Source organism: Malaclemys terrapin, chromosome 25 (genome assembly GCF_027887155.1).
Source record: "Malaclemys terrapin pileata isolate rMalTer1 chromosome 25, rMalTer1.hap1, whole genome shotgun sequence".
NCBI lineage: Eukaryota > Metazoa > Chordata > Testudines > Emydidae > Malaclemys > Malaclemys terrapin.
Window position 1 is genome coordinate 16263112 of NC_071529.1, and position 12484 is coordinate 16275595.

Below are 12484 nucleotides of genomic sequence, written 5' to 3' on the forward strand. Positions count from 1 at the left end.
TTGGGGGCTCGGGATGGGGGATTGCGGGGGAGGGATGAATTGGGGGATCGGCCTGGGGGATTGCGGGGGAGGGATTTATTGGGGGCTCGGGATGGGGGATTGCGGGGGAGGGATGAGTGGGGGCTCGGGGAGGAGGGCTGGGTTGGGGGGTTGGGGAGGATTGCGGGGGAGGGATGAATTGGGGGATCGGCCTGGGGGGATTGCGGGGGAGGGATGAATTGGGGGCTCGGGCTGGGGGGATTGCGGGGGAGGGATGAATTGGGGGATCGGCCTGGGCTGGGGCTCAGAGGCGGGGAGCAGCGGCGCCCCCCGTCCCCGAGCCCCTTGGGCGCTGAGCCGGGCTCGCAGCCCCGGGAGAGGCGGTCGCAGGCGGGGCTCGGGGAGGGGCGGCGGCGGCGGCTCCGCGCTGGTTGGTGCCGGGGGGAGCCGGGGGCGCGGCCGCGCGGGGGCCGGTCCCGGCTAAAGCGGCCCGGGCGCCGGGCGCGGGTCCGGACGGAGCCGGGCGGCGCGATGCGGGGCGCGTAGCGGCACCATGGAGAGCGGAGCCCGCTGCAAGATCGTGGTGGTGGGGGACAGCCAGTGCGGCAAGACGGCGCTGCTGCATGTCTTCGCCAAGGACTGTTACCCCGAGGTGCGGCCGGGGCCGGGGGGGACTTGGGGGTGCGGCCGGGGGGAGCTGGGGGGATGGTCTGTGGGTGCGGTGGGGGGAGCTGGGGGGATGGTCTGTGGGTGCGGTGGGGGTTGATGGGGGGGCTGTGGGTGCGGTGGGGATATTAAGGGGACTGGGTTGTGCCTGGGGGCGCGGTGGGGGGAGCTGGGGGGATGGTCTGTGCGTGCGGTGAGGGTTGATAGGGGGGCTGTGGGTGCGGTGGGGATATTAAGGGGACTGGGTTGTGCCTGGGGGTGCGGTGGGGGGAGCTGGGGGGGATGGCCTGTGGGTGCGGTGAGGGTTGATGGGGGGCTGTGGGTGCGGTGGGGATATTAAGGGGACTGGGTTGTGCCTGGGGGTGCGGTGGGGGTTGATGGGGGGGGTCTGTGGGTGCGGTGGGGGATATTAAGGGGACTGGGTTGTGCCTGGGGGTGCGGTGGGGGGAGCTGGGGGGGATGGTCTGTGGGTGCGGTGGGGGGAGCTGGGGGGGGTGGTCTGTGCTTGCGGTGAGGGTTGATGGGGGGCTGTGGGTGCGGTGGGGGATATTAAGGGGACTGGGTTGTGGCTGGGGGTGCGGTGGGGGGAGCTGTGGAGAGCTGGGGGGTGGCCTGTGGGTGCGGTGAGGGTTGATATGAGCTCGGGGTGTGGCGGAGAGTTGAAGGGGACAGGGGTGCCCCCAGGATCTGAAGGGGGCTGGGGGTGCGGTGAGGGCTGAATGGGGCTGGCGTTCCAGCTGGGGGAGCTGTTGGTCTGCGTGGGGGATTTTGCGGGGGGCAGCTGAGGGAGCTCAGGGGATGGCCTGTGGGTGCGGCAGTGGTTGGGGGGGCTGGGGGTGCGGTGGGGGATGAAGGGGACTGGGTTGTGGCTGGGAGAGCTGGGGGAATGGGCTGGGGGTGCAGTGGGGGTTGATATGAGCTGGGGGTGTGGTGGGGAGTTGAAGGGGACAGGGGTGCCCCTAGGATCTGAAGGGGGGCTGGGGTGTGGCTGGGGGGATGGGCTGGGGGTGCGGTGGGTGCTGAAGGGGGTTGGGGGTGTGGTGGGGGATGAATGGGGCTGGGGTTCTGGCTGGGAGAGCTGGGGGTCCGGGTGGGGGATTTGGGGTGCAGCTGGGCTGGGGGTGTGGCAGGGGCTGGGGGTGCAGTGGGGGATGAAGGGATCTGGGGGTCTGGGTGGGGGATTTGGGGGAGCACAGGTGATGGCCTGGGGGTGCAGTAGCAGATGAAGGGGACTGGGTTGTGGATGGGGGAGCTGGGGGTCCGGGTGGGGGAGCTGGTGTCTGGCCTGGGGGTGCCGCCGGACGCTGGCTGGGGTCTGTCAGGAACGGTTACAATACGCGATCAGCTCCCAGTGCTGACGCTGGGGCAGGATCCGCTTGGCTCCCTGGGGCTGCTGACCCAGGCTCATCTCGTCTCCTCCCCCAGAACTATGTCCCCACCGTGTTCGAGAACTACACAGCGAGCTTTGAGATCGACAAGCAGCGCATCGAGCTCAACATGTGGGACACCTCAGGTGAGGGGGCAGACAGGCCGGGTGGGGGCGCAGGGGAGATTTTGTGGCTTGGCTGGTAAATGGTCATGAGAATGTTGCATCCTGGATTCAGTAGTCAGGACTGGGACCCCTCTTTTCCCCTCCTGCCTGCTGGAACGCCCTTTCCCTCACCCCATTCCTCCTGTTGGGGCCCCCAACTCTCCCCATCCCCCCATTGCTCCCCACGCAGGTTTGCAGAGCCCCCTACTCCCAGCAGCCCCATCCAGACCCTGTGCTCTTCCCTCCCCAGGGCACGACAGCTGCCCCCAAGAGGAGGCAGCCTGCCAGCTTTGATGTGCTGGCATGGGGTGATGATAGCAGCCTGGCTGCTGATCTTCCCTGTGTGGGGCACACACCAGACCCAGCCGCAGATCTGTGTCTTCCTCCCACGCAGGGAATCGTGGCAGTGCCCCTTGCCCAGATAGGTGAGGGGTTTTAAAGTAATACAGCAGAATTAGTGACACCCCCAAGCCCCGCAGGCCATAGGAGGAGACAGAGTGATGGGTTATTGGGGGAGGCCAGGGTGGGTATTTTCATAGTTTCCTACGATTTGCCTTGCTGGGACTCTTCTAAGACCTATGGAAGTTGGACCTTTGAACTGACAACTGCGTTGTTCTCACAGAAACTAGAGATGGGGAGGTTTCTTGGGTCCTTTCTACCTCTCCTCGTCCCCACCCCCCCCAATGCAGGGTCATGCCCTACAAGGGGCTAGTCCCTGAGGGTTAGAAACTCTGTTTCCATCCCGCTTCACCAAACCCACTGAGCTGAAACAGGGTGCAGCTACCTCCAGGGGTGGGATTTTTCTGCCAGTTTGTGCTGTTTTTATTTAATCCAGTTGTAAATGTCTCCAGGGCCTGGGCTTTTACCATTTCCCTTGGGAGACTGTTCCGTAAGCAGCACGAGCACATCCCCTAGGAGCTATTCCTGACAGTTAACCTAGATTTTCCTTGTTATTGGAAACCTGTGACTCCTGGTTATTATACCACCTTGTACCAGGCCAAACCAATCTCCCTCCATGGTGTGGGTAGCCTTCACATCCGTCTATTATCGTTACACACCTGCGTGCGGCTGTAGACCCACTCTGCATGCTGTGTGCACTCACGACGACTGGCTTTCCCACTAATGCCTACTTGTTCCTTGGAACTTGCACTGTTGTTTAGAAATGTCACTGGCTGCATTCGGATACTGGGGTAGTGTCCATGTCTTCCCTGCGCAGCCCTGTGCTTCACGGCACCCTCACACAAGCCCAGTTGTTCCCCACGTCTGGCCCAACACTAATGCACTAAATGACACAGTAACCCCTATAGATGGATTGTAGCTTGCACTAATACAGCCTCCTAGACGTGCTGCTCTACACTACGTTCAGTTGCTGTACGGCACTCAGTGTCTTTCCTGTTTTGGTTGTATAATGGATACAATTGCGTAATAATAAAACCAGTTCTTCTGTGCAAGGTGAGGCCAGCAAGAAAAAGGGAAAAAAAGCTCTCAAGACTGGAGACCTCACCTTGGTGAGGAATGTGCTGCAAGAAGGTTCCTTTCTCTCATTACTCTCTTCCTTTTGACAAATGGTTTTGGGTTTTTGTTTGTTTGTTTTTGTCTGCGTCCTTGGCTGAGATCATGCAGGAAGCCATAAATACAGCCCTCCTAAACCACAGAGAGCCTTACGAAGCGGGATTCAACAGAAGTGGTTTATTTGTAGCAGTGCTGATAAAATGTTGGCATTTAGCAAACAAATTTGGGTGCACCTTTAAATTTAGCCAAGACCTGGCTGGGCGCTTGTGCTAGAAATCTGCTGGGAAGGTCAATTAAGGCTCTTGTTTATTTTTTCCTATCGATGACTGTTGCATTCAGAAAGAGAAGTGAGATTATATTCCATATGAAACCTTAAATCGGAATTCCCTCGCTCTCGAATGTTGAAATCTCACCCTTGCCTGATAGCTTAATTTATAGCTGTGGGATTAGCACCGTTTACCCCTGGTAGCTGGTCTAGCTCTGCTCACTAAGGGCTTCCTGACCTGGGAGACGTGTGCGCTGCCGAAAGGTCCCTCTGTCTTGCGAAAAAAGAGGGTCTTTCCCTTTGCAGGAGCAGCAGCGGCAGTGAACTGGTTGGCAGGGCAGCTGTTGGAGGTGGTAGAGCAAGGGATGAAACAATGAAGTGGAAAAGCTTCAGCTACCAGTGTTTACCTAGAGGCAGAAACTGTGGAGATGGAACACACAAAGTGATGGTTCAGAGCTGGGAAATTATTGAACTGATGTGTCTGCATAAAGTCCTTCCGAACACCCAGTAACAAAAGTTCAGCAGAAGTTGCACTGCTAAACTTTTCGGGCCTGTTAACGGTGGGGTACAACATGGGCTACACCAGCCTGGTGCAGTGGTGAATCAGACACTTGGCTTGCTAGGGAATGAGGTGGGAGCGGAAAAGCTTGTCATTCTCATGGCTTTTTGTCTGTGCATACTGAGTTTTGTTATCCAGGATAATTGCCTCGGATTTGCTTGGGGGAGTTTCTGAACTGTGGAACCTTGAGGCCTGTCCCCAGCAGCTCAGGGGTAGGGTATGATTGTTCGAGACCAATGGCTCCGCGGTGGGCGTCTGCATCTCAGAATTAAACACGGCAGCTTTCGAGTGCATGGCAGCATGTTTGACACGCTTGGTGTTTTTTAGGAATTGTCCAGAACGTTTGCTTTGATCTTACAAATGTTAAAAGAAAATGATGCAATGAAATGGTTTTAGAGCTATGTACATGTTGTACACCTGCATCACGCTCTGTGTAACACACTGAGTTCTACCCTTTTTTTCTTTTAAACAAAAGAAGTGAGTTTTATCCAACATTTATCTCCCTTTCTTCTTTGCTGTGAACGGACTTTGATTCATTCTCACTCCTTCTCCTTCGGAAACATGTAAACCCTTCGTTAATGGGTTATTGTGGAGAGAGGTCACTAAGTAGCTTCCCAGATAAATTCCCTCCCTTTGCAGCTTGAATTGAACTATTCAAGATCTAGTTCTTCAGTAAATAGTCCTGCAAAGCAACACACCAATTTCCCCGCATAATCAAACTGATATTTTTAGCTGTAGACTGTGAGCCACTGTTGAATTTCCACTTCCCTTTGGACACACTTGTCAACAGAAGCTTTGGGTAAAATACGTTTCACACAATAGCAAATGGAAGCAGCTGAACTGATGGGATCTGGAGCAGCTAACTGCCCCACTGGTGCAAAGTGGCAGTCTGCAGGATGCTCTGTCTCTAGACTGGGGGCTACCTGCTGCCCCTTTTAACTGGCTTCCAGGCAGGGAGTATTGTTCCTGCTACATTCCACCCTCTGCCGGAGGGAAGGGTGCTGCTGGGTAGCTCCTTCTTTTCTCCTTTTGAGACTGTGCTTTATATTTTTCTCACTCGCCAGCTCCTGGTAACTGAAGCTGAAGTCCTGGGCTTGCACCCTGCTGGGATTTGTAAAGAGACCTGAGCTGGGGAGCTGCCCAGCCATTTTTGTCCTTTGCAATTAGGTAGTTGTGAAAGTGTGTAGAGCTGCACGGGGTGGTCCCGTGTCCAGAAACGGGCACTAGTGCAAGAGCATTCTAGTTCGAAAACTCCCTCTATTGGAGCTAAATGCAGCCACAGCTTGTCTGACTGCACGAGATGCCTGTTGATAATCGTGTTCTAAACAACGATCTTGTGTGCAGCTCCTGGGAGCAGCTTGCCTGAGGCTAATGGAGCCAGGTGACGTGTGGAGGAGGCTGGCTAATGTAGGCCTATCAGGTTGAATTTGCCCCTCTTGCTAAGTGGCAAATCCAGGCTCTGACATTAGCAGATGGCAAGGGAACAGGTAAATCTAGTTAGGGAAACGTTATTGGAGGGTGAATGCAGCGATGAGAATCAAATTAATCCCAAATCATACTGCAGACTTGGATTTTTTTTCTTGAAAATCTTTTAACCCTTAACTCTCCGTTTAGTTTTTCATAGTTGGAAGGTGGCCCTGGCCTAGAATAGAATTCTTGGCCCCGAAAAGCCTTCAGCGAGGGTAAAGCCTCCTGTGCAGATGAGGCCAGTGCAAGCATTATGCACCCCGTCCCCAGGAATTTCACCCCAGGTCCTGAGAGCTCAAACATGCATTCAACAATGAAGAGAACAAGAGGTTGGTTCAGGTGCCCTGGCAGACGTCAGTCGTGTTCAGTGTTTGTTTCTTTGTACGTCGGTCCTACACCCAGACACAGCGTGAGAGTGAAATTGCATCAGGTGCCATTTTACAGCACAGCAGGGACGTCCGTTCCTCCCCCGCCTTTTTTATGTGCATTTTGGAAGCCATTAAGAAGCAGTTTGATGCCCCTGCGTGAAAGGAGGTGGGGAGGCGGGGACAGCCCACCTGTCAGTCTGGAGAAGAGGAGCATTTTGCCTGTGGGAGGGGGGCCCGTGGCTTAGGGAACAGCTTTGCCAGGTTCAGGACTCCAGTGGGGAGCTGTGGTGCTCTCATTGCAGAGGAGAGATTGCTTTGCCGCCTTTCAGCCGCATGGCGCCTGCATTCTGGTCTCTGTGCTCACGGAGGTGCATGTGTTGGCACAGTCTGGAAGTACCGGTTGCACTGGGAGACTCTCATATTTGTCTTGTGACCCTGGTGGCTTGGTAAATAATCTCCCCCATCAGGGCTTGCTTCCTCCGCAGATCTCAGGAGTGGTGCCTGAAATCTGATGTGGGCAAGGGTTTTCCCCCTCCCCTGCCAGGCGTAGCGAGAACCTGCAGCCAGCTGTTAAAAGGGCTGGATAAGTTAGTGACCCCTCAGGACATTTTTGCTGAGGTGAGGCTGTGACATTTCCAGGCCTCTGAGCGGGTCTCCACTCGGTGGATTGATGGCTGGCCAGGTAACAGGGCTAGGCAGGTTGGTTGTGTTTTGGTGATTTGGAGGGGGGTGGGGAGGTTGCTTTCCGTGCAGCTCCAGGCATTGGTCACTGGCCTTGCTGGCCCAATGGTCTGATTAGCTATGGAAAATCTTGCTCTCTATGGGAATGGCTGGTGGGTTCAGCAAGTCCCTCTCTCTCCAGCAGTGCAGTGGCTAAAGGCTTTGCTTGCCCTCTTCCCGGTGACCGAGCTCTCCAGCTGAATCCTGAAAGGGGGTGACTCAGGGTTTGCAAACTGAACGCTGCTTCTGCCCACTCCCTGCCAACAGTCGCTGCTGCCCCCACGTATCTCCGGTGTGTTTACTGCAGCCAGCTCACACCAGAGTGACTTTCTCCCATCCACCTCCCTTTCTCCTCCATGGCTCTGGTGCTAGCGTTCCTTCCCCAGCACGCCCTCCTTTGCTCTGGTTACTGGATTTGGAGAAACAGCCTCCAATGACACACGGGTCGGGAACCCCTCTCCGAGGCCGTGGGACAAGCAGCAAGTCAATGGGGTTTGGTCGGTCTGGGATTTAATCCCTCTGTTCTCTCCCCTTAAAGGGCAGGAAGTGAGCCAAGTAATCCGAGGCCTCCTTTGTGCGGTGGAGTTCAGACCCGTGCAGACAAAGCCGCTGCCGGTGCGAACGGCCAGCACCCCTTGACACCAGTAGCACTGCACTCTCATCCTACGGCGCCCCCTCGTGCAGACCGGCAAAGCTGCAGTTTGCATTGCAGCGGCTTATCCTTGCTTGGGACCCGGGCACGCCTTGCTGATGCACATCGCGGGCTGCCTGTTGATGCTCGGGGGAACTACGCCAACGGTGTAACTGGTGTGGATCCTGGCCTGACTCCGTGCTTTGCACTGGCTCCGATTCAGCCCCCTAAAGGCAGTTAGACAGCACCGGTCGATGCTGAAAAGAACGGGCCCCAGAATTCACCGCCTGTAGGAGGGACAGTGGGAGTTGTAGTGTAGCTAGGACTCTGGTGCCTTTACCACCTATCCTGTCGACCTGCTAATCTCAGGGCTTGGGCGATTTAAGCAGCGCCGTCTGCCTGTGCTGCCGCTTGCAGCCGTGGGGCTGCTTCAGCGCAGGGTCGCGGGTTGTGTTTTTGCCTCGGTGGTTGTGCTTTCAGGACAAGAATAACACCGTGAATCTGGACTTCTCCCCCTCCCCGTTCCCCTCTGGCATTCAGCAAGCAGGCTGCCGTGCTGTGGTCTGGAGTGTGGGAACCCACCGCTTCTGATAACAAATCCCTCTTCAGTGGGAGCTCGTGAGGAATGTTGATGAGATTAAGGAGCTGAATAGGGTTGGGGTTTAAGGGTGACCTTGCCATGGATTCTTGGTGCTTTCTCATTCCCAGAGTCCCAGGGCAAGTGCCTGCAGGATCACCACGGCGGGTTCTTTTAGTCCCAGGGAAAGGACGAGAGAGTTCAGTGCCACTCGCTCTCTGGGGCAAAGGAGAAATGCAGAGCTGCCCTTTCATCCCAGAATAACTCCTCCAATGCCCCCCATCAACGTACTTGTGTCCTGCCTCAGAACAAATAAGTAGTTAAGCCTAAAAATATGTGCAGCTGGTTCACATTCTCATGCAGGTCAATAACCAATTGGACAGCAGTTTAGGGAGTCGCGGGGCTAGCAGCAGAAATGCTGATGCTTGAAATAGATTTCCTGTGTGTCTGGGAAGATGCTAGCAGAGGCTGATTTCCCTGCGCAGGGATGGCCCAGGGGTCATTTAGCAGGACAGGGGTAAATGGGATTGGAGCAGGTCCAGGCAGCAGTGAAGTGAGGGGGCGCTGGGGTTTCGGGTGCTGGGGTGCTGTGTGGCACAACAGTGACGGTTTTCTGCCAAGCAATGCGGTTCTGGCCCCGACATGGCAGGGGCAGGGCGTGGCTCTCTGCAGTGACAGGCATTTCTCCATCTCGCAGGCGGGCTGGCAGCTAACCTTTCTACAGGCCTATAAAGCATGCAGAGACTTGCTGGTGGACGGGGCTGGAGAGGCGGTAGTGATGGGAGTGTGACTGGTTTAGGAGTGAGAGGCGGGTGTTAAGGGCTGTGCTGCCACTTAGGAGCAATGGGTTCATTCCCAGCTCTGACACACACTCCTTGTGGGACCTTGGCCCAGTCACTTGCTCTCTCCGGACCATGCTTCCCCTTCTGTACAATGGGGAGAATAATGCTCCCCTTCCCCAGCTCTGTGTCTCTTCTAGTTGGACTGTAAGCACTTTGGGGCAGGGACTGTCTCTTCCTCGGCACATCTGCAGCGCCCGGCTGAATGGCGCCTGATTGGGGTTGCTAGCGCAATACACAGCAATACAAATAACTGTAAGGGGGAGGGGAAGTTTCCTATCATGGCAGGCGACATAAACAGAACTGCAGAAAGCCCCCTGGAGCAGCAAGGAATCCGGGCCCTGCAGTAGCTTATCTTTATAATAGCAAAGGGGCCAAGGCAGCCAGACTAGTAACAAGAATCCCACGTCTTTTCCCTTCCAGAAATGCGAATAAACTTCAGTCTGGCCCATGGGGGTGGGAGCTGTGGGGGAATGCCGGAGTCCTGATTTGAGGGGGGGTGGCGGCGGATCGCACAAGGTCAAGCTCGCTGTGAATGACATGGCATTCCAGGACCCTGCTCCACTGGGGAATGGTGAGGATGCAGCATTCCTTTCATGCCAGGCTCGCCAAGTTTATGAGCTCCAGCCCTTCGTGCGGGCAGAAGCCCCCGTGCTCTTCGCCAGGCTGCCAGCCATTGTCCAGTTAGACACGTGGAACTCAAAGCGTGGAGCATCTCCGCTCGTTGGGAGATAATTGCATGAGCTCGGTTGGCCCCAGAAACATTTCCCTGTGAAGCCCAGTGTCATGGTGCCTGAACCAAGCTACGCCGAGGGAACCTGTGGGCTTGCCACTTCCGTTCCTTGCTGTAATCCAGGCAGTGGATTAGGAGGCACCAGGGAGAATCTGGAATGTGCTTGTGGTGCCGAAAGCCCCTGGCTTCCGGATGTGTCACGGTCACGTCCAGAGACTTTTCTCATTCGTCTATTTCATCAGCTGCCACCAGCGTGATTCTAGCATCGGGTTGGAGAAACTGGGTGAGCTGCGTGTGCTGGAGCCAGTGCCCAGTGACTCTGAGAACTGGCTGCTAGAGAATCGCCAGCCAGGCAACCAGAGACCACCACGCCCTCTGTGTTCACGTACCCATTCTCACTGGCCCAGGGAGCCAGTCTCCACTCCTTTCCCAAGCCAGGCCATCTGCACACCACCACATGCTCTGGGGCATTTAAAACTGCTCCCTGGGACTCCTTGAGACAGCTGCCATCTGGGTTAGAGACCTGCCTGCCCCACTGAAACCCTGCAGAGCAAACTGCACACGTTGCAGAGGGGCTCCCAGGTGCTGGGCCTGGGGCTTTAGATGGGTCTGGTCCTGGCTTCCCTAAACTGAGTGTGCTGAATGTCTGGAAACGCCCTTGGCCCAACCCTTCCCAGTCCCAGTGCTCCCCAGGAGAAGGGAGGGGGCTGGTCTCTCAGGGTGGTGTGCAGCAAAGCTCGCCTTATGGACCTTCTGGAGCCGCTCCTTCCTGACGTGCCTGGGCTTGCTGTATGTCTTCAGCCCCCAGCAACTGCGGGTGTGTGAACCAGTGCGGTTCTCTCCCTCCGTGAGCTGCCACAGCCACGGTGAGAGTTTGGCACCAGCTCCCTGAGCCTCGCCTCGACTGGGGGATTCCTCTGCCAATAACGACACACGCTGGACTTCCTGTGCGTGACAACTGTTCAGTAACGAGGCCCGGCGAGAGGCCCAGAAATACACCCCCCCAAAGTGGGTAAATCCCACACCCCCTTCATCCTGGTCACCTCCATTCGGAAAACCCACCAGCTGGGCCAGTTTGTAATTTATTTGTTGGCTTTTTCTATGTGCAGCACAAGAATTAGGAGCAGAGGTTAATTGTCTGAGCTGATTAGCTGTTGTCTTAGTCATGTGCTTTCCAGATGATCGCTTATTCTGCCTGGTGTTCGCTGACTTCGGGGTTACAGCAACAGCGCAGAAGTGTCCTGCCAGGCGCAAATCTCCGTTAAGACGCTCGGGGTATTAGGCTGTTGAATCGCCTCCCCCAGCTCCCCACTGAGGACTGGCCTAAAGGTGGCTGAATTGATCTCGTTAAGCTGTAACTTCTGCAGAGCAATTCAGGGCGTCCTTGGCCAAAACTCCTTCTGAAGTCCCTGGGCGTCCTGTCTCCCTGTGGTAAATGCCGCTCATGGGGAGTCTCAAGATGAGGTGAGAAATGCGTCAGCAGGTGCATGTTGAGAAAGTCCTGCTTGTCTGGTTGTGTTGGGGATGGCATTTTGATGAGGGGGTCGGCTGCAGCTGGGTTTCTTTATGTCGCATTGTTGCGTTTAATAACGTTAGGGTGCCCAGAGCAGCAGATAGACGTCTTCCGGCTTGTTTTAAGTGCCAAGAAATAACTAAAATGGGGATAACAAGACTTTGTGAAGGGCTTTGAGATCTCTGGGTGAAAAGTGCTGGAGAAGGGCCAGGTACAAGCACTGCATTTCGTCTGCAGACATGGAACCGGCTGCAGCAGGGTGGAGGTTGGAGTGTTCTTGCTTCTGTTCTCCCTTGTTTCACTAAATCCATTTCACTTTTGGTGTCATTGACCTTTATCTTTGATGATAAGAATAGTTGCTACTTGTTGCTGCATTGTGCCACTTGTGCTGCGAACATCCCTGCTCTGGATTCTGGTGCATGCTTTTGGGCTTCCTGGCTGCTCGGTTGTCCTGCTATCCCAATTAGCAGGGCCCTGACTGCCGGCTCGCCTGGGTTTGTCACCAGAATTCTTTGCTTCCTGCCTCTGCCACTCACAATTCCTGGCCTGAACTGGGACGTACACCACACCACCGCTTGAAATAAGCTTCTTGTATCAGGAGGGACTGCATTCTCCACCACTGCACACACTGAGCCACTAGGCTGGGGTCATGGATCCTGGACCTCTCTTTGTGCCCAGCTGAGTTGGGGTCAGGAGGGCACCCAGCAATCTGCTCGGGAATATCGCTGCTGCCTGCGAATCAATTGACAAGAAATTCCTCTGACTTTTATTCAGGGCGAACGGGGCTTGTTTCAGATCGGGAGAACGAAGCTGATCTCTGAGCCAAGGCACGAAAGCTCAGATCATCTTCCTGACTTGACAGCTACTGCTGTATAAAAAGCTGCAGGAGCTAATTTCATAGAATATCAGGGTTGGAAGGGACCTCAGGAGGTATCTAGTCCCACCTCCTGCTCAAAGCAGGACCAATCCCCAGATAGATTTTTGCCCCAAATGGCCCCCTCAAGGATTGAACTCACAACGCTGGGTCTTAGCAGGCCAATGCGCAAACCACTGAACCAAATTTCTTAGCCTCCTGCTTATATTGCCCATCAGTTCTAGCTATAAAGAGGTGGGACATTTAAATA

General features: G+C 55.6%; 1 protein-coding gene across 1 annotated transcript in view; it reads left to right on the top strand.

Moving 5' to 3' along the window:
* The first annotated feature begins 482 nt into the window (after nt 1-482).
* RND2 (Rho family GTPase 2) overlaps nt 483-12484 on the top strand; it is a 29443-nt gene continuing 17441 nt past the window's right edge. Inside the window, exons 1-2 of the mRNA XM_054014100.1 lie at nt 483-631; nt 2071-2158. Of these exons, the coding sequence (XP_053870075.1) occupies nt 533-631; nt 2071-2158 (187 nt within the window). The 5' untranslated portion in view covers nt 483-532. The remainder of the gene's footprint in view (nt 632-2070; nt 2159-12484) is intronic.